This window comes from Chelonoidis abingdonii, chromosome 3, assembly GCF_003597395.2.
Source record: "Chelonoidis abingdonii isolate Lonesome George chromosome 3, CheloAbing_2.0, whole genome shotgun sequence".
Taxonomy (NCBI): domain Eukaryota; kingdom Metazoa; phylum Chordata; order Testudines; family Testudinidae; genus Chelonoidis; species Chelonoidis abingdonii.
The window spans coordinates 59599905-59620358 of NC_133771.1; the positions used below are offsets into that span (position 1 = coordinate 59599905).

The 20454-nt window shown below is 44.0% G+C and overlaps 1 protein-coding gene across 45 annotated transcripts in view; it reads left to right on the forward strand.

Annotated features, from left to right (window-relative positions):
- Nucleotides 1-20454, forward strand: part of RIMS1 (regulating synaptic membrane exocytosis 1) — a 537317-nt gene that overhangs the window by 513740 nt on the left and 3123 nt on the right. For all 45 annotated transcript variants that reach the window (XM_075063753.1, XM_075063758.1, XM_075063781.1 and 42 more), the window contains 4 exons: nucleotides 3332-3473; nucleotides 12565-12677; nucleotides 18273-18374; nucleotides 20151-20290. In XM_075063753.1, coding sequence (XP_074919854.1) covers nucleotides 3332-3473; nucleotides 12565-12677; nucleotides 18273-18374; nucleotides 20151-20290 — 497 coding nt within the window. The remainder of the gene's footprint in view (nucleotides 1-3331; nucleotides 3474-12564; nucleotides 12678-18272; nucleotides 18375-20150; nucleotides 20291-20454) is intronic.

Sequence of the window (20454 nt, forward strand, 5' to 3'; positions counted from 1 at the left end):
CTACATTCAGTGGCAAGAACACTTGTATTCCATGGCAGTGATAACTTATTCTATTCTATTAAATACTCTTTGTTCCCATCCAAGCCCATCCCCGAACAAATACAGCTATGGCTTATAGCTAGAATCCTCATTACTGTAATCAGTGGATATTTTCAACTATGATTATTTTCAAGAATGGTTTTTTCACTGTACATTACAGGCACCTTGGCTCCACTCCCTAAACCTAACAACAGCAGCCTCAGTCCTGGCAGTCCAGATTATAATCTCTTTCTGCCTTTTGTGCCATGGGTGGGAGGAGTTTGTACCTAGCTTCAGTGTCTCATCTGTCCAGTTTCCAGGGCCTTAGCTATTGCACTGTTTCTCAGGGCAGCCCAGTTCACCAGGCTGCTTTTCTAGCTGCAAATTGGTCTCTGGCTTTGTCATAAACAGATATCTAAGGGTTAATGTTTCTTTTACCTGTAAAGGGTTAACAAAGGAAACCAAACACCTGACCAGAGGACCAATCAGGAAACAAGATTTTTTTTAAAAGCTCATGGAGGGAATGTTTGGGTGTGTGTCCCTTTGTCTGTGTCTTTTGTCTGTCTCTCGGCTATGAGAGGGATCTTTCTATCTTCAAGCTTCTCATCTTCAGTTGCCAAGTTGTGAATACAAAGGTAGAAAAACAATAGACTTTTATTGTTTTTTTGTATTTACATGTGTGTAGTTGCTGGGATGTTTAAATTGTATTTCTTTTTGAATAAGGCTGTTTATTCATATTTTTCTTTTAAGCAATTGACCCTGTATATTGTTATCTTGATACAGAGAGCATTTTTATGTCTTTTCTTTCTTTTTATATAAAGCTTTTCTTTTTAAAACCTGTTGGATTTTCTTTTCTAAGTGAGGCTCTAGGGGATAGAAATCCCTGTGCCAGGATTACGGTCTCTCTCAGGGAAAGACTGGGAGGGGGAAAAAGAAGGAGGGGGGAAGGTAAATTGCCCTCTCTGTTTTGTAATTCAAGGAGTTTAAGTACAGTAATCTTCCAGGATAACCCACGGAGGGGAAGCCTGGGGAGGAAGTAAAGAGAAGACAAGGGGAGGGGGGTTATTTCCCTTTGTGGTAAGACTCAGGGCATCTGAGTCTTGGGGTCCCCCCAGGGAAGGTTTTGGGGAGACCAGAGTGAGCCAAACACTGGAAATTTTTGGCTGGTGGCGGCGCTATCAGATCTAAGCTGGTAATTAAGCTTAGAGAATTTATGCTAGGCACCCACATTTTGGTCTCTAAGGTTCAGAATTAGGAATTATGCTTATGACAGGCTTCCCAGCCTGGTGAGCCCTGTGGAAGAGCGGTGGGAATAGGTGGTGTAATGTAACTTCCCCATGTGGCTACAGCTGGAGAGCAAGGGCAACTGCAGATCAATCCCAGCAGTGCAGGGAGAGAGGAAACAAAGTATCAAGCTGTTGGCTGCAGCATATGATGGAATTCTGCTGAGTCAACAGGGCAGTTTATATCTCCCAGAGCTACGGTTTCAGGCTCTCTGCACACTCATTCCACCAATTAATGTGGAAAACGTGAACCCAGTGTCATTTTTACAACTATAATGGCTAGAAACATCATTTATTTTAAAATGAAAATTGAGATTCTGGAGCATAGTTCTGCAGCAAGGGATAAATTCCATGGCAGTAGACTCAGAGAACACACACAGTCCTGGATATTGCTTCCAGAGCCACCTGTGCACAACGCAGGAATGGAGTGTGTAGCTCTCCTCGCACAAACTCTGATGGATAATAGGGGACATTTTCTCAGCTAATGCATAGCCAGGCATATTAAATGGACTGCATTGGTCCACAGCAGGAACTTGCAGCTGTTGGCTTCAAAATGGAGCAAAGAACTCCCACCCTAGTTGTGATCATTGGGGATAGCTGATTTCTTCTTGGCTGATGGATAGCCTGGGGTATCGAATGGCTCAGGTGGCCAATCCAGATTCGAGCAAAAAACTCCCCATTCTAGTAATGATCAATGGGAAAGACATAGCCCTTTCACTAACTCCTTCTTTCTCTAAACCAAAAGTACCAATTATTTCTATTTTGTTTTGGGACCCCTTTTGGCCATGTTTTATCTCCCAGTGACAGCTCCAGAGAGGTTACTGCAATAATTCCTGTGGTCCCTGCATGGAGAGGGAGAAACGATCCCAGGGTCTGCAGAGATATGCCCATGGCGTGATTTCTCCATACTTCCTACCAGCACTACAGAGCCTGACTATGTAGCTGGAGTCCTCCAGCCATGCTCTGTAGCAGATTTAACCATCCTCAGGAGCTGTCAGGCCAGTGTGGACTACCATATTCCTTACAGTTACAGAAAGCAGGGCCAGGATGTGGCCCTCCATACTCATTTGCTGTTGCCTCAAACATAAACTGTTCCAGAGACAAGAAACAGAGAAAATGAATTGTTTTGACTCCAGTTCAACTTCCAAAACAGGTGCTTTTGGAAGTGTTTTTTTCCCCCAGATACTGCCCTAAATTACAAACAGACTGAGAAATGGATGTGGTGAGGTGTGTTCCCCCATTTTGGCTTTGAACCAAGGTGCTGACCAAAAGTGAGAGCATTCTCATATGAGGGAGAAGTACAGAGAAATGATTCTTCATACAGTTATATGAACGTTTGCCAGACGTAGTACTTCATGAAAGAGAATGTTACCAGTGAAATCTGAGGCCTAGTAGAAGGCACATGAACTAACAGAATATTGCAAGTCTATAGTCAACAAAAATTATCAGAGCAGCAAGAGACTTGTTAGAGGCATTTCTGATGAAAGATTTGTGAAGTCAAAAGTAATTAATGATGGAATCATTCTGAACCAGCCTCATTTTTCCAGCACTTGTCATAACTATAGCAGAATACATTTAACATCAGTGAGTGTACTGTCACCTTCAAAACCTGATGCTGGGGTAGACTCGACCATCATATTTTGGGGCTCCGGTTGCTTAAATGTAAAGGGTCATTCTTTGTTGTGAAATTCAAACTTCATTTTAAGTAACCTGTGATGGAAGCTCCTTTGAATGGGGCAATTCATAAAGGAAATATACAAGTACATAATATCTTTGTGTGATATGATGATCTCAGAGTTGCAACCAGAAGGCTAGAGTGTTTCCATTATCTTTCAAGTGGATTCCATCTGAGAGAGACCACCAACTAAGGACTAGAAAGGAGAGATTATTTACACTTGATCAGAATAATCTGTTTCTGATGTCTTGTTTATGAATGGAAATGGGCAAACTGTGATCAGACAAAAATGTGCAAGAAAACACCTGATACTAGAATGCAATGCTAATGCTTCCTTTTATTTTTCTACTTTCAGAGGCTGGCAACAAGAAGCTAAAAAGCACGATACAGAGAAGCACAGAAACAGGGATGGCAGCAGAAATGAGGAATCGTATGGTTCGGCAGCCAAGTCGGGAGTCCACTGATGGCAGCATAAACAGTTACAGCTCCGAGGGGAAGTAAGTGGAATTACAAATATATAGCAGTGCAGAAATGCATAGGATTTTCTTCTCCTTACAAGAAAGCTGGTTGAATACTAGTAAAAAGCAAACCTCCTGATTTTAAAAGTTCCAGATTTGGTTCCCTACGGAATTGCTATTTGTACAAAATCTTGCACTTGTGTAATTCTTTGCAAATCCCAAAACTTTCAGGCATTTTTCATGAACATTTCTGTTAGAAGAGCGCTTTCTATAGGCTATTCTTCTGTTTAAAGTTTTTCCAGTCATCCAATCAGGTGGCAGAAATGATAACATGTCCCTTAGGTGACCAATCACACAACACAAATAACAATGTGAATAATCAAAGTGAACAGTTTGAGAAAAACCCAGAGTCTGAAAATTCTGTGATTCAGATTATTCAGTAAATATTTATAAATAACAAAATATGATTACAGAAATCAGGATTGCTTTACTAATCAAAAACGGAGCTAAATTCATCACAAGTATTATTTGAAACAAGACATTTGGCCACCTTTACTTTATACTTGTGGTGGGTCTCTGCTTAGATCAATCTTAAATTAAACTTCAGATGTTTTATTTTAAACTCCCTGTTACATGAAACTGTGTTCAGTACTGTGTATATAAAGAAAGTTTAGTTTGGAGCTGGTCCAAATACAGTTCTTATTGAAAACTATAAAGTCTTACTGCACATCAGCTAAAATCAAACATAGAAGCTTGAGTATTCACAGTTCTCTTCTTTCACTGTTGTCATTGCTAATTACTGCACCAAAACTAAAGGTGGGGCCAGGGCCGGTGCAAGGAAGTTTCAAGCCCTAGGTGAAACTTCCACCTTGCACGCCCCCCCCGCACCACGACAACTAACCCCTCTCCCCCCTGGCCACCCATGGCAGCTAACCCTGCGTGGGGAGACTTTCCCCCTTCCCCCACCCCGGCAGCTAACCCTGCATGGGGAGACTTCCCCCCTTCCCTTCTCCCGGCAGCTAACCCTGCCTGGGGATACTTCCCCACTCCCCCAGCAGCTAACTCTGCCTGGGGAGACTTCCCCCCTCCTCCTCCCTCCCCCAGCAGCTAACTCTGCCTGGGGAGACTTCCCCCCTCCTCCCCCTCCCCCAGCAGCTAACCCTGCCTGGGAAGACTTCCTCCCTCCCCCCCTCCCCCAGCAGCTAACCCTGCCTGGGGAGACTTCCCCTCTTCCCCCGGCAGCTAACCCTGGCTGGGGAGACCTCCTGCAGAAACTAAGCCTGCCTGAGTAGCCCGCCCCAGCTCACCTCGGCTCCGCCTCCCCCACTGAGCACACCGGCGCTGCTCTAATTCTCCTCCCCACCCAAGCTTGCGGTGCTGATTGGAGGAGAGTTAGAGCTGGGCTGTGTGCTCAGCGGAGGAGGCAGAGCGGAGGTGAGCTGGGGGAGGGAGCTGTTCCCCTGTGCACCCCAGAACAGGAACAGGCTGGGGCTCTAAGGCTTGCTGCAGGACCACGTGGAAGCAGCACGGCCCCAATGAAGCCTGGCTCCAGAAAAGCAGCAAACAGCATTGGAAACATCCTGGCTCCACGGGCACAGGAAGGGTAAGCTTGGGAAAACAGGGGGACTCTTACCCTGCTTCCCCAGCCCCAGAGACAGGGAAGGGCAGGCACAGGCAAATTACAATGAAAGGGGACAGTGGAAAGAAGGGGAACTAGCTTCCCTTGCCCCAGATACTTGATGTTCAGTGCAGGTACTCCATAGGGAGAGCAGCCAGTGACCAGATAAATGGCCTGGTAAGGGACTGAAAAGGGTACTGGATAAAGAAACAGAACGGGGGAGGAGGTTCGAGGACTCCCATGACCAGTACATCAGGGAGCCCACCCATCCTCCCCCCGTTCTCATAGCCCTCCTTAAGCCTCTTGTGAGACTGGTGGATGGAAAAGTCCAAGCCATGGGTTGGCTGGGGGACTTGGATGGAAACAAAGGGGGGCTGGTGGAAGCCCCAGAGAACTGATCTGAAAAAGCATGGATTTGCCTGCACAGTACACTTTATCTGAGTGGTGGCTGTGGCAGGAGGAAGTTTTGTGGGGTTTGTGGGCTGTGGGTTTATTTGGGGTGGGAGGGGTTTGGGGGTTTTATTTGGGGTTGTGATAGCAGAGGGCTGGATGGGTTTAAGGAGGGCAGGGGCTGGGTGGAGAGTTATTTGGGGGTTGGGTGGGGGCTGTAGCAGGGGGCTGTAGGAGGACGGTTATTTGGGGTTCTATGGCAGGGGTTTGGGTGGAGATCTGTGGGATGAGATTATTTGGGAGTCTGTGGCAGTGGGGTGGGTGTAGAGTTGTGGGGTAGGAGCTGGGAGCACTGGGAGCTGTGTGGCAGTGCCAGTGGCTGCTGGCTGTAGTTGTATCTGGCTCCATCCTCCACAGCCCCTTCCTCTCTCCTCCCTCCCGCTCTTGCTGGAGACAGCACCAGGGAGGGATGGACTCGCTGCCACCACACCAAGGAAAGTCTCTGGGCACTGAAGGCACTCGGGATGGACTCTGCAAGCACAAGCCTCATGGGGAGGAGGGAAAAATTCCAAAGTGCTGGAACATCGCTGTGTCCTGGACCACTCAGGAAGCACTATCCCCCTAACCCCCGAAACAGTGGATATCTGTACGCAGTTAATTTTAAGAGTTTTGCAGCATTTATAATAATTACTCATTACTTTAGCAAAACTCTGAAAAACCCTGTCTTATTCTTGAGGATTCTACATATACCAAGAATGAAAGCTTTATGCACCATTTTTAATATATTTCCAGCACAAAGCATGTGGGAAGTAGAGACCCCCTTAACATAAGGCATAGCCTTTAATAATACATTGATTTTGATTAAATAGTTTTGGCTCACACAGCTTTACGAGATATTACACCCTGGTACAAGCTTCCACTGCAGACATCCTTTGGCAGAGCAGTCCTCTAAGTACCCCAGTATTCCTTGCACCCTCCTCCTCCATGAATACTGCTTGTGATTCACCTCAAGTGCAATTTACATAGGGACCATCACTTGAAGAAGAAAGAAAGGTTACTTACCTATACAATAACTGAGATGTGTGGTCACTACATGTACTCCATTACTTACCTTCCTTTCCCTCTGCTGTGGAGGCTTATCCTGGGACTATTCACAACAAAAAGGTAACTGGAGTGGCAGTCCACTCCTATGCCTTCAGCTCAGAGCACAAGGAGGGGTGCAAACCAGTGGACAGTGCTAGCAAAAAATCTTCCACTCTTACGTATACCCCAAGTGGAATACAGGCAGCGTTCACAAATTCACAGAGCTCCTCTTACTGTCTAATTTAGTAACCTTACTTTAAGATGATAAGGGCTGTTCACACCCCTCCCAATTATTGTTACAGGAAGTCTGCAAACTCAAGCCGACATTGCTGAATCAGTTAACCTTGACAATGGAAACAGAATTTTGCTTCACAACCGTAACAGCTAGAAAGGACTTTTTTTTTTTTAAATGAAAGTTGAGATCCTGGAGAATAAGAAGATAGCTTTTAAAAGATGCCACTTTGGTGGATACCAGCCCAGTTCGTGTCCTGAATATTTAGATTGACAGCTGATTTAGATCATATGAACATAAAACCAGCCATATTGGGTCAGACCAGCAGTTCATCTAGCCCACTATCCTGCCTTCTTACAGTGGCCAGTGCCAGACGCTTTAGAGAGAATGAACAGAACAGGGCAATTTATCAAGTGATCCATCTCCTGTTGTCCTGTCCCAGCTTCTGTCAGTTAGAAGTTTTTTTAAGCTATAGTAGTGGAAAGTAGTGTCACAGGAATGTACCCAAAGATAAGTCATTCAGTGCAATAGCAGGTTTTGGTTTATTTGCTACACTTTATATTATCATTATATGTGGGACTCGGCACTGGATCAGATCAGGATCTGGTCAGAATAACAAGAATCTGGCCAACCAGTGGCATTAGGATTAAAACTAGCTCTCGACAGCACTATGATTATGGGCCAGTTTGCTAGTATGGTAAGCAACTGCAACATATATAGTTGCTTTCCATATATAGTCTAACTGTTTTGAAGGTGATAGACACAGATCAGCGTGAGGCAGATGCCTGGCATGGAAAATTTCAGCCCAACCAGTTGAAGCGTCGCAAAGTTATAAGCAGGGCTACAATTTTACTACACCAATTTTTAATAAATTTTATGGCAGAGGTACAGAAAAAGAATAATATGTCACAAAAAGGCGAGCAAGGGGTTTGTAGGGAGAGAGTTTTGGAGAATGAGCCCACCCTGCAGTCACCCTGCAGCAGCAGCTCCTGTCCCACAGGGCTGGGCTCCAGGTGTTGTGACCTAGCCCATGCGGTTGCAATGCCAGTCAGAGGATGGAGACAGAGGGGGGCAGAAGGCCAAATTTGGTTGTCATTGAAACCTCGTGCACAAGTCACAATGCCACACAGGTTTGCTGCATCCACTCCTTTGTCTCCATCTATGTATATGTGGATGCACTAAACATGAGTGGTGGTGTGAACCTGAGGGCTAAGTCACAATGCTACCTGGTTTCGGTGCATTTCACAGACTTTATTCAAATTTATGGTTTCCATGACCACCGTGATGTCCAGGACAAAATTGTAGCCTCAGTTACAAGAAACTGAAAACAGGATCTTATAAATAGATATGTTGGGCAACCATAAATTCCGGCCAGGGCCTAGCCCCACGGATAGTGATAATGTAAAGTCTAGCAAATAAAACCAAAAACTGTGATTATGTTAAATGACCTAGCTTTGGCACATTTCTGTGGCACTACTTTCCACAAACATAACTTAAAAAGAAAACTTCCCATAATATTTGTACATCGGATTGGCAGGTGCAAGACCAATTGACTGCAAGTAACAAAGATTAGCAACTCCACATCGTGGTTGGAAACATATTTCCCTAGGAATTATTTGTGATTTTTCATTAAAACTGATGCAGTATGATAAAACTAATTACATTTTTTAATTAATGGAATTTAAAATTAATCATAGCAGGATAGGATCAGCCTCTGCATTTTTTTTTTAATCACAATAGTTTGTCTCAGAAAACTCTTCTACTGTCACATGGCATTGGTAATGGACTAATACATATTTATTTTTATTAGCTGTCTACTTCCTTGAATTTCTCTTTGGTGTAAAGATGCCATGATGCTTCCCAGGGGTACCCTGCATTGTGAGGCACCTCATTACCACCTGCCCTTAGTGTGAGGAAGTCTTGTCTGCGCCTGCTGGGGGTCAGCTTCCCAACTCCACCAGCCACATGCAACACAACCATTCCCCTCTAGCCTAGATAGGCCCCCCCTGTTTTTCTACAGGTTAGCAATAGGCACACTCCAAGCCTTGAGCCCTCCAGGCATCTCCCTGGAGAGTCCAGCTCCTGTTCCTCTGGACACTTGCAGTATTCACGGATTCTCTGCTTCCAAAGAAACAGTTCACCCCAGATTACCAGGACTGGCTCTGCATAGCACTTAGATATGTTTATAGTGAAATCAAGTATAAGTTCATTTAATGAAGCATAGAGAGTCAAGTAATAGTAAGTAGAGGTATTGGGGCAGGGGAGGAAATAGTTACATATAAAACAAAATCATGACATGCAACCTAGAGCCTAACCCTAGAAAAGTCTAGCATTTGGCTCACCCAAAATCATTGTAATGAGTTTCAGCTAGACGTGGCGGTGACCCTCCTTTCATGAGACAAGTACACTGTCAGCTTGACTCCCTTGTGAAGAATTCATTGTGTTCCTTTGCCCCCAAGATATATAAGTCCTATCCTTTGTCTTCATTCATAGACAGGACACCCCTGCTGTTTCATTTCTTCCTGTACATTTTCTTTCTTGCAGCTTTCACAGTCGCTCACTGATACCTGGCTCATTATGCAAATAGGTCTCAGTTGTGAGGTAGACAATACACATATGATGAGACAAAGATAAGTGTTTGTTACCTCCTGCTTGAAAGGAATCAGTCTGAGGCATGTGACCTCCTGGTGACCTGAATTAACTCCAGGACCTTAAGAACATTATTATCAGTATATAAATACATAACTCCTTCAATATTATCCACACATACATTTTGCAATGATTATGACGAGCAGTGGACTGCTGGCTCTTGGTAGAATAGGTCAGTAGAGACCTTACGTGCCACCTGTTGGTGAACTATTATGCATATATCAGATCCAGGTGATCTCTGTAAGCCATATGCACCCCCTGTGTCCTCTGCCAGTTGGCACCAAGAGGTCCGTGCATCACAAATGTGTATTTTAAAAGTCTATTTTTAAAGAATGATTATTGAGCAAATAGCTGGCTTAGAGCAATGGAAACAACCACAGAAACTTTCACCCCTGAGACATTTGCTAGGCAAACTTGAGAGTCGCAAACAGAGGCAGCTAGCAGGAGAGTTTTGGAGAGTGTAGCTAGAGACTTTGCTGTAACAGGACTTGGTGAGTGCTGCATTTGGTTCATCTGTACACTGTTTGTGTGACTATTCATTTGTTCTGTGTATGGGCTGTGTATATGGGGCTTTGACCCCTGAGAAGCAGCTAAGACAGATCTGTTTGGTAAGGGCCAGGTGGGTCTGATCTTTGGAGCTTTGATAAGACCCACTCTTTGAAGCCTATAGGTGGTTAATCACTCACTTGTGGAGCTGAACTGAGCTAAGCTAAGCAGGGGAAAACGATGTAAAAGTCATTTGCTAGGCAAACTCAAGAGCTGAGAACCAAGGAAGCCAACAGGAGAGTTTCTGAAGGTATTTGGAAAGGGTGTGTAAAAGGCTTGCAGGTTCAGCTCTATGTGCAATTCCATGATGGCCAGTGATGAAACAGTGGAGGTGACCTGCAACAACTGTCCCATGTTTTCTTTCCTGCCTGAGCCAAAAGGGATTTCCTATGCACAAAGTACAAGTTGGGGGCTGTTCTAAAGGAAAAGATTCTTGAATTGGAAGGGCAACTAGAAACATTACAACAAATCAGAGACGCTGTACAGCCAAGTTCAGGAAATGTCAGCATCCCAGGTTCAAGGAAGAATGGAGCTGGAGAGAGAGAGGACATCAGAGAAGAGGCCCGGCAGTTCAGAATCACCATAAGCAAGAGGTCTTATCAACATTCTACATGGCTGGAGACAGACAAGAATGGGAATGCTGTGGCCACCAGAGAGAAGAGGACCAGGAGGATTGTAGCTTGGTCCAAACTGAAAGAAAACCAAATTTGCCCACAAAGAGATCAGAGAAATTCTGAATTTCTTGGCTCAGCCCAACTCTGTAAGATGAGTCTGAACTAGAACAAATCCTCTCAAAATACAGGAAGATTCTGATCTGGATCCAATTTTTTCAAATCTGGCCCATCTCTAATGTCTATAGAGGAAAAAGAGTAAATTAAAAATATTACTGGAAAATTAAGTATCAAATGATCACATGTAAATATAAAGAGTGTATTACACTTTTCAGTGCAGTATTTGTTTCAGAGCACACCATAATGAAGATCAGTAGACCACCTTACATAGTGGGTACAGTGAGGGGAATACTGGGATTGTGGGCATCACAGATATTTTCTCTTTGCCTTTGGGATTTGAGAAGAGCACCGTTCTCCCCAGTCTGAGCCTGACCTTAATGGAATATGCAGGGGAAAAAGTCCAGCATCTTTCACAAGTACTACAGTCATTTAAAACAAAACTAAAAACCACAACATACCATGATGACAAAGATAGCTGTTTTCTCATTAATAGGTCAGCTATCAGAATGTCAGCTATCTGCTATTTCTCACATCCTGCATGGCCCAGAGGAGTCGGGTGATGTGGGCTCATTCAAATTCTATGTCCCAGATTTGGGCCCTAATCTCTTATTAGATCTCAGTGTCTATTTTCTCTATTTGAAAACTTTCAGAGGTGAACTATGGTACTAGTGGCTTAAAGCAAGAGTGATACAAGAGATACAGCAAAGGATGGAGAAATTATATCTGGGAATTTTAGTTCCAAGAATGTTATTACAAACCTTAACATTCTTTAGTTTGCTTTCTTTATTAATTGTAATACTTTAATGGAATCATGTCGAAAATTGTTAACATCAACAAGTGACAGGGTATTAGATGCAGAACACTTCATGATCTTTTGAAGCTTCATTCCATTTTAAAATGTCTCCATTGAACTAATCCCCTTCAAATGCAGCACTTAACATATACGTGAACTACAACTGGGTGAAATTTTTCATCCAAAACTTCTTTTAGCAGAAATGCCAATTCCACAACACTGAAACCTTTTACAAATTCATATTTATTTTGCTGAATTGATTGTTTAAAAAAATCCAAAAAATTGAAACATGTAGTTTCATCATTTTCTAAACAAAATGTTTCAATTTCAGTTTGAAACAACTTTTCATTTAAAAGTTTCCTTTTCATTTTAATTTTAATAGTTTCCAAAAGGTCAAAATCGAAACAAAGCATCTTAATTTTATCAAAATGAAACATTTGTTTGACCTGAAATGAACATTTTTAAAACTTTTTAATTCACTGAAATTTTTCATTTTGGGCTGACGTGAAACAATTTTTTTACTTTTTGAAATTGCCAACAAATCAAAAATCCATTCATTATTCACCCAGTTCAGATGTGAACCACATTCAGTGTCCTGGGGATTATGACCTTCACCACACTTCAGTTCTAGTTGGGTAGGGGAGGAGTAGAGAAATAGCCTTTTTTCCATGGAAGTGGGGTAAAAAGGCTATTGGTCTTGCCACAGCTACATCCCTGTGAAGAGGAGATGGTGTTGCTACAACTATTCCCCACTGTACATGGCCTTCCAGAAGCCCACAAACATTGCTACCTATAACCCTTTAACTGTACCAGGTGGATCGAGGTCCTGCCGTCACAGTCATGGTCAGCTGGAATGGTTTGTCAGACTGTTTATTGCTATAGCAAAACTCAAAGATGGCAAGTTGTTTGGGTGAACAAAACTACTTACCAATGAGATGGTTGCAGTATACCTATTTTGGGGTTCTGGTTTTGCAGTTACATTCTCTGAGGCTGTGTATTGTGTCTGAGAAGCACTTCCATATTAATTATTGTAGGCCACTATGAATTAACGTTGTATTTACATGTACTCGTGTTTTATATTTCTGTAGTCTAATATTCCCTGGAGTGCGGCTGGGTGCTGACAGTCAATTTAGTGATTTCCTTGATGGCCTTGGACCTGCACAGTTAGTAGGTCGACAGACACTAGCAACCCCTGCTATGGGTAAGAATAATTTATTCTCATGTATAAGACAAATGCTATCCCATTGACCAAAGTGAAGTTAAGGTGGCCAGAATGCAGCTGTTGGACTACAGTCAGCCAAAGAGTTCTGCCAAATGGCCTTCCTCATCTTTAACAGAAAGGTGCTGTTTCAGAGGCAGTGCTAGCGCATTGGCGGACCCAAGCAGAAATATTTTGGAGGTCCTCCCCAGACCCGCTGATGGAGTCGGGGGGTGGGGCGCAAACAGGGCAGTTGCCCAGGGCCCTGGGTGGTGGCCGGGAGCCCTGGACCCTTTTACATGTATGCTGCAGGGCTCCTAGGCTTGTGCAGGGTGATACTGGCGGCAGAAAAGGCAGCCGGGCGAGTATGTGGAAGCCCTGGCTGTGCCAGAAAAGCATGCACAGCAGTGCAGCTGGCAGCAGCTAACTGGGCATCAGCAAGCACAGGCGTATCACCACCCAAATCTTAGGTGGACCTTTCTAGGGAGCCCAATGACTGTTCTGACCTGGGCAGAGCCATCCCTAGGGCACGGTGAATTGGGGTGACCACTCCGGGCCCCACGCTTTGGGGGGTCCTGCAGACCTGGACGATTGGCCAGTGCAGCCGGTCCTGGAAGTGACAGATTTGTCACTTCTGCTCCAGGCCCCGCAGACCCCAAGGGATGGCTCTCGCTCTGAGGCTCAGACAGGGCCTCCCAGAGTGGCGGGGGCAAGTGGGGAAATTTGCCCCAGGCCCTGAGTCCTGGAGGGGCTGCCACAAGAGTTTTTCGGGGCCCCTGGAGCGGGGTCCTTCACTCACTCCGGGGGCTCTGGAAAACTCTCACGGGGCCTGGGCCCCCGGAGCTTCTTCTGCTCCGGGTCTTCGGCAGTAATTTGTCAGCCAGGGGTCCTTCCACTCCAGGACCCACTGCCGAAGTGCCGGGTGTTCAGAGGCACTTCGGCAGCGGGTCCCGGAGCAGAAGGATCTCCTGCCGCCGAATTACTGCCAAAGCGGGGGCCCCCGCCGCTGAAGACCTCGGGCCCCCTGAATCCTCTGGGCGGCCCTGGGCCCAGAATTGCTGTCAGTGGGCCTGGCCCTCCCACACAACACATAATAAACAGCAAATAGGGTCCCCCTTAACCTTCTTGGGGCCCTGAGCAATTGTTTAGTTTGCTTATGCCTAGCCCTGGCTCTGCTTTCCATAAACAGAACTGATGCTCTGTTTCATCCAAAATCAGATGAAGATAGAGCATTTCATCCTGGGACCTGTGATATCCACAGAGCTCACTTCTGTATCAAAGGTGGTGGCCGCAATCTGTTACTTTCTATGCAGAATACTTATAATCCTTGGCTCATTGCAAATTGCTAGTTCTCAGATAGTTAGCATTTGTACATGACATTTGTAACTGATTATGTGGCCAATAACAGAATCTGACCCAGATTTAGCTGATTGAAAGATAATCCAAAAATCTGAAAGTCTACTCCATATTTGCAACAAGGCTGACAACCAATTTACAGATGATGCCATTAGATTGTTGCTGTTGGAACAGATTAATAAAGTCTAATTTCCAGCAGCCTCTCAAGGGCCACCTATGGTTTGCTCTGTAACCCGAAGCATCTGAGAATCCCCTGGAGTACCAAGCACTACAGGCTTGCCCTTGACACACCCACTTAGGGTGACCAGATAGCAAATGTGAAAAATCGGGACAAGGGATGGGGGGCAATAGTCCCCTATGTATGAAAAAGTCCTGAATATCAGGAGTGTCCCTATAAAATCGGGACATCTGGTCCCCCTACACCACTCCACACTCCCTGCATGGACATTTATGGGGAATCTGCGTAGGGCTGTTTATGATGGCTTTATGCTCTGCCTGCAGTGGAGAAATTCTTCCCCGGGCCCTTGCAGGCTGTTTACAGTACATGTGCACCACCACAGCAGTGTGTAAGGGCAGGAGCAGGGGCAAAATCCCTTTAGTCTGCATTTGAGTGATTTGGTGACATGTTTTGTGGCTGTGCATTGAGGATGAAAAATAAATAACCCTGGACATCTCCACTAGCCTAATCACGCTGTGCAAGTTAAAAATCACAGATGGCAAGTGCATTGTCTGACCAGTCTTAAGCACTGCAGGAACACAGGTTCAGGAGGCTACTCAGCTACTACTGAGGAGAAGTAGGGAACCAGGAGGAAAAATGGGAGGGGGTGCTCTCTTCTTTGCAGCTCATGAGCTCTACAAAAGAAGAAGTCTTGAGCTGCTGGATAAATCCAAACTTAATTATATTTTGTAATAGGAGTTATTGGGCTATAAGCTTATTGAGCATGAAGCCTGTACAGTGTTACAACCCGTGTTAAAACGTATCAGATTTCCTTCTTACAGGAAATAAGAATTGTCTGGGTTCTTCTGTTGTCCATTTTAAAATCAGGGTGATTCCAGTAGTGAATCCAGGTGCTAGCTTACATTCACCTCACTTTTTGCTTAACAGTTGTTTTCCTCCCTAAACCTCTTCCAACAGGGCTCCTGAGTGATAACAGTTTATTTCCATCTGTTGGAGCCTTTATTTCTACAGGCTCAGAGAAGGTTTTGGGCTACAAAATTCACTCAGTCATTCTACCTAACACTTTTTCTCTTCAAGGGCTTATAGTTGTCTCTGCTGGTTTGAAAATATCTGTGTTGTGGCCCCCCCTGCTGACTGCCAGTAGCATAGACTGGATTTGAATATACAGGCTTACAGCATTTGAAAGGTAGCCCAAGAGCACAGTTTATGGAATTTTCCTCTAAACTATTTTTAGCCCAGTACAGAGCTGTGTTTGTTGAAGAAAAGTTTTGATAGCTAACAAACCAACCCTGCTTGGCTTGTAATATCTCGAATACTAGAGTAGTCCAGGGCACTGTGCTATAATACTCTGTTAGTGGAACAAGTGTGCTAAGGTCTCCTTTTCAGTTACGTTTGAACAATAATACTTTTATCATTAAGAATACTGCAAATTCAGTAGCTCAGGTTTATTCACAATTCTTTGCTTAGAAACATGGACTTACATGTCAGATGTCAGAAGGTCAAGGTCTGGGGAATTCCATTTGCTTGCACAGTTACCACAATTGCACATGCCCAATGAGGTATTTGAGCACCCAGACAGCTAGTTATGTGACTATCTACCCATTCGCATGATCAGTCGTGGCGACTTTTTTTATGCAGCCCTGAACTTCTCATGGTTTGAAAATCAGACCCATAATAACTAAGACCCAAATCCACAAAGAGACTTAGATATTGCAACACTCAGTGTCACAGAGACTAACTTGTAGGTGCCTAGCTACCCAATAGCAGGGCTGGTGCAAGGATGTTTCACACCCTAGGTGAAACTTCCACCTTGCACCCCCCCCACCTGTGCCTCCACCATGAGGCGCGCCCCCCCAGAGCAGCTCCCCCCCTCCACCCTGAGGCGCTCCCCTTGCAGCAGTTCCCCACCCTCTGCGCTGAGGCACGCCCCCCCGCCCCAGCTCACCCCTGCTCTGTGCACGAGCACCCTGAGCATGCCATCGCTGCTTCACTTCTCCTGCCTCCCAGGCTTGCGGTGCCTAAGCTGATTGGCGCCGCAAGCCTGGGAGGTGGGAGAAGTGAAGCGGCCATGGCGTGCTCGGAGAGGAGGTGAGGCAGAGGTGAGCTGGGGCGGGGAGTTCCCCTGCATACCCCCCCCTTACTTGCTGCAAGCAGCTCTCCCCGCACTCCCCTACCCCAGCTTCCTCCGCCTAAATGCTGGCGGTGACCAGGGCAGCCGAAGATCCAGCCACCGTGGTTGCTGCTGAAGAAAATGGCGCCCCCCAAATCCCAGTGCCCTAGGCGACCACCGAGGTCGCCTAAATGGTTGCACCAGCCCTGCCCAATAGAATTCATAAACCTTGGATTAGGCGCCTCATCTCCCTATGCTCTGAATGTTGACAAATAGGTGACTCAGAATGGGATCATCAAAACCCACTAGGCAGGGAGTCACCTAAGCTAGCCAATAGCAGATGCAGAGGAGAGGGATGTGTTCTAAGTCCCACCACTCTCAGGGAGTTAGGCACCTAACTCCATTTGGGATCCACAGCTGGGAACCCTCTCCTGGAGTCAGGCGCCTAAGCCACTTCTTGCAAGAACAGCAGTGGTGCATGCCTAACTGCAGTGAGAGCCGCCTTCTCATGGTGGTGAGGGCACTCACCTGGGATGTGGCAGACCCTGGATCAATTAATCCTTTGCCTGAGGAGAAGGGATTTGAACATAGGTTTCCCACTCTCAGGGGAGCGCCCTAACCGTTGCTCTAGAGTGTCATTCTCACGCTGTCTCTGGCACAATGCATATTTAAATATTTATATACTGTGTAATGGCCTCAACCAGAGAGATTGAGAGAGACCAGCATCAGTGTGTCTCACTCTCCAGTGGATAGGGCACGCATCTCCTCCTCCCTCTGTACCATTTTATGTGTAGTTCGGCATGCTCTGAGAATGCCTAGCATATCAAGCCCCACAGTACCTCATCTGAGTCCCATTTGAGGATCCCACTTGAGTTTAGGTATCAGGCACCTGATTATCTAGACTGATGTGCATATGTCTGATGGCAGAAACTTAGGCACCAAGGGAACTTGTGAAAATGCAGGCACTGAAGGATTTTAGGCAATCTGAGGGCTAGGCAGCAGCTTAGCAGAGGGTTAGAGGATTTCAGTGGCACCTAAATTTTTGGACTTAAGCACCTACAGTGGAAGTTAGGCACCTAAGTTCTTTTGTGGATCTGCACTTAAGTATCTTTTTTCATTTACAGTCTTTCTTTCCAAGTCAGAGCAGCACTTGGACCCCAACTCAGCAATTTTTTTTCTCTGCAGCTGTAGCCAGAGTTGTCATTTGCCAGAACATTCAGAACCGAGGAAGCAGCTTGGAAATCTTGTTATCTTCATATTCTGGCAGTTTGTTCAAGGTGCTGTTCAAGAAGGGAACTGTCACCCTCTTGCACTCATTAAAAAACTTTTGAAAAAAAAATTGTGAGCCTCAAAGAACTTAGTCATTGACTAGACAGACTGCAGTCTACTTGTCTGGCTTTCTTCTTTCTGAAGGACAGACCTGCAATGTTTGCAGCCACACACTTACCTTGTAAAAACAACAAGGAGTCCTTGTGGCATCTTAGAGACTAACACATTTATTTGAGCATAAGCTTTCGTGGGCCAAAACCTACTTTATCTGATGCATGTAGTGAAAAATACAGTAAGCAGAATATATATTATAGCACATGAAAGGATGGGAGTTGCCTTACCAAATTGAGGGTCAGTGCTAACAAGGTCCAGTTCAATTAAGATGGAAGTGGCCTATTCTCAACAAGTTGACAAGAAGGGGCGAACACTTACCTTGTGTTTCTTCCATCTCTTTGTGTATCCACTTGGTGTCTCTCCTCTTATACTTGGATCAAAGCCTCTTTGAGTAAGGGACCATCAACGGGATACAAATCCCTGACTGGAGACTCAAGATTCTACCATAGTACAAAAATAATAATAATGATAATCAAAGGAATTGCCTGAGTGATGACAATTAACTGTGGTGAGGTCTACACTGAGCTGGCCCAGATAATGGAATAAGCTTTTTCTTCTCCTTTCCTTTCAGGTGATATTCAGATTGGAATGGTGGATAAAAAAGGCCAGTTAGAAGTAGAAGTCATTAGAGCCCGAGGCCTCACGCAAAAACCTGGCTCCAAATCTACCCCAGGTGAGGAGAACTGCAAATGATGGAGGACAAGAGAATACAAAATATGCAATAAAGTGTGGACCAGAGATCTCCAAAGAGACCATCTCAGCAATTTGTAGCAGTCACTACGTTTACATGTATTCATTTTCTTTTTTGATAGAGATGTGTATTTAGAAAAACCGACTCTGGCCATGTTCAATTCCTCCCTCTGCACACCATTTAACTTCAGGGAGTGCTGCCCTCACATGAGCAAAATCAACATTTCTGAGGCTGAAAAATCCTTGCTAGAAGAAATGTCTCCAAGGAGTGTTCAGCGTGTCTAGGGAAAATGTTACAATTAGGTTTGGCGGGATTAGATTTTTACTGGTAAATGTTGATAAATATCGATTTCACGGTACACACACAAACCAACAAAAAATCCATCAGTAATAATCACAGTTTACATGTAGGCAAAGTAAGAAAAATGCTGCTTGTAACTTATTAGACTTTGCTTTCAGGATATTTATTTTGTATATTATTACATGTGATATTGACAATTTGTATTGTAATGGTTTAAAGCTTTAACTTATTGAATCTCAATGTCTACTGTAATTAGGTAATTATCATCTGATTCCCGCCCGCATAATTTCCTGCAACTGTGAAACTCTGCACTGACAACAATTGGGAAAAAATGCTAAAAAACCCATCATTTTTTCACAACTGTGACCATTTAAATTGATATAAATTGGGAAAAAGGCTTAAAAATAAACTGATATTATCCATCAAAATTATTAAAATAATCAAAATCTAGTTACATTTCACCATGGACCTGGGGTTGCATATGGAGTCCCTTACGTTATTATTTATGTATTTGTTTATTTCCATCTACAAAAGAGAAAGAGCTGGTGAAAGGGAATAGCAAGCAAGGAAGCTGGCAAGGTAGTGGAAACTCAGTAATTTGATCTTCAGTGACACGGCAGAGTTTTGAATAAGTCAGCAAGCAGTATCAGTGCCTCTGAGCTCAAACATTTGAGCTTACTGGGAATAAATTAAATTATAGTTAGAATAAAAATCTAGTTATTTTAAGAAGTCTTTGCTGGAAAAGGAGAAACAATGTTTATCATAATAATTAGAATATAGGTTTCAGATTAACATTTGCTGAGAAGTTACTTTAAAATTATTTGAGAAACAAAGTAAATGAGGAACAACTGCCTTTTTATATGTATGTTTTCAGAAACGACTGTTCCAATTTTAAACATCCAGTTCATTGAAATGTCATAGGGAATGGCATATTTTGAAATGGCTTTGAACCCCTAACACATGGAACCATCAAACTATCTAACAGTGACAACATAGTCTTGTTAACAATATCCAGTTCATGGGACACATAAGTTACAAAATCATACGTTAACAGATAAATGTAAGACATGTTACTATTAATAACTTATGCAATGTTGCTGTAACCGTGTTGGTCCTAGGATATTAAAGAGACAAGGTGTGTGAGGTAATATCTTTTATGGGACCAAGCTTGTCTCTCTCACCAGCATAAATTAGTCCAATAAAAATATTACCTCACTCACCTTGTCTCTCTGATATTTTTGATTAAAACCAAAAACTAGTAAATATTTAATTGACTTTTCATCATCTAAAATGTTTGCTTATTGATGAACATTCAACTCAGTTTGGCCAATGAAAGTAATTATTTTCACTTTTCCTTCTAGTCAGTTTCCATTCATTGTTCTTGTCCTCTACCCCAGGGTGCAGTACTGTAAAATGCTTAAGTCCAAACATAAACTTGATGGTGTTCAATTTTTGCAGCTCCCTATGTCAAAGTATACCTGTTGGAAAATGGAGCCTGTGTAGCCAAGAAAAAGACAAGAATTGCACGGAAAACACTTGATCCTCTGTACCAACAGACACTGGTTTTTGATGAAAGTCCACAGGGTAAAGTCCTTCAGGTCAGTAATTACTTAATCTTGGTATAGACCCTGATTTGCTAAAGCACTTGAGTATTTGCTTAACTGTAAGATTGTGAGTCATCCCAGTTATAGCCCACATAAGCACTTAATTTCAGAAATATCAGTTAATATATCTGAGTGGTTTGTAATATCATCAGACTCCC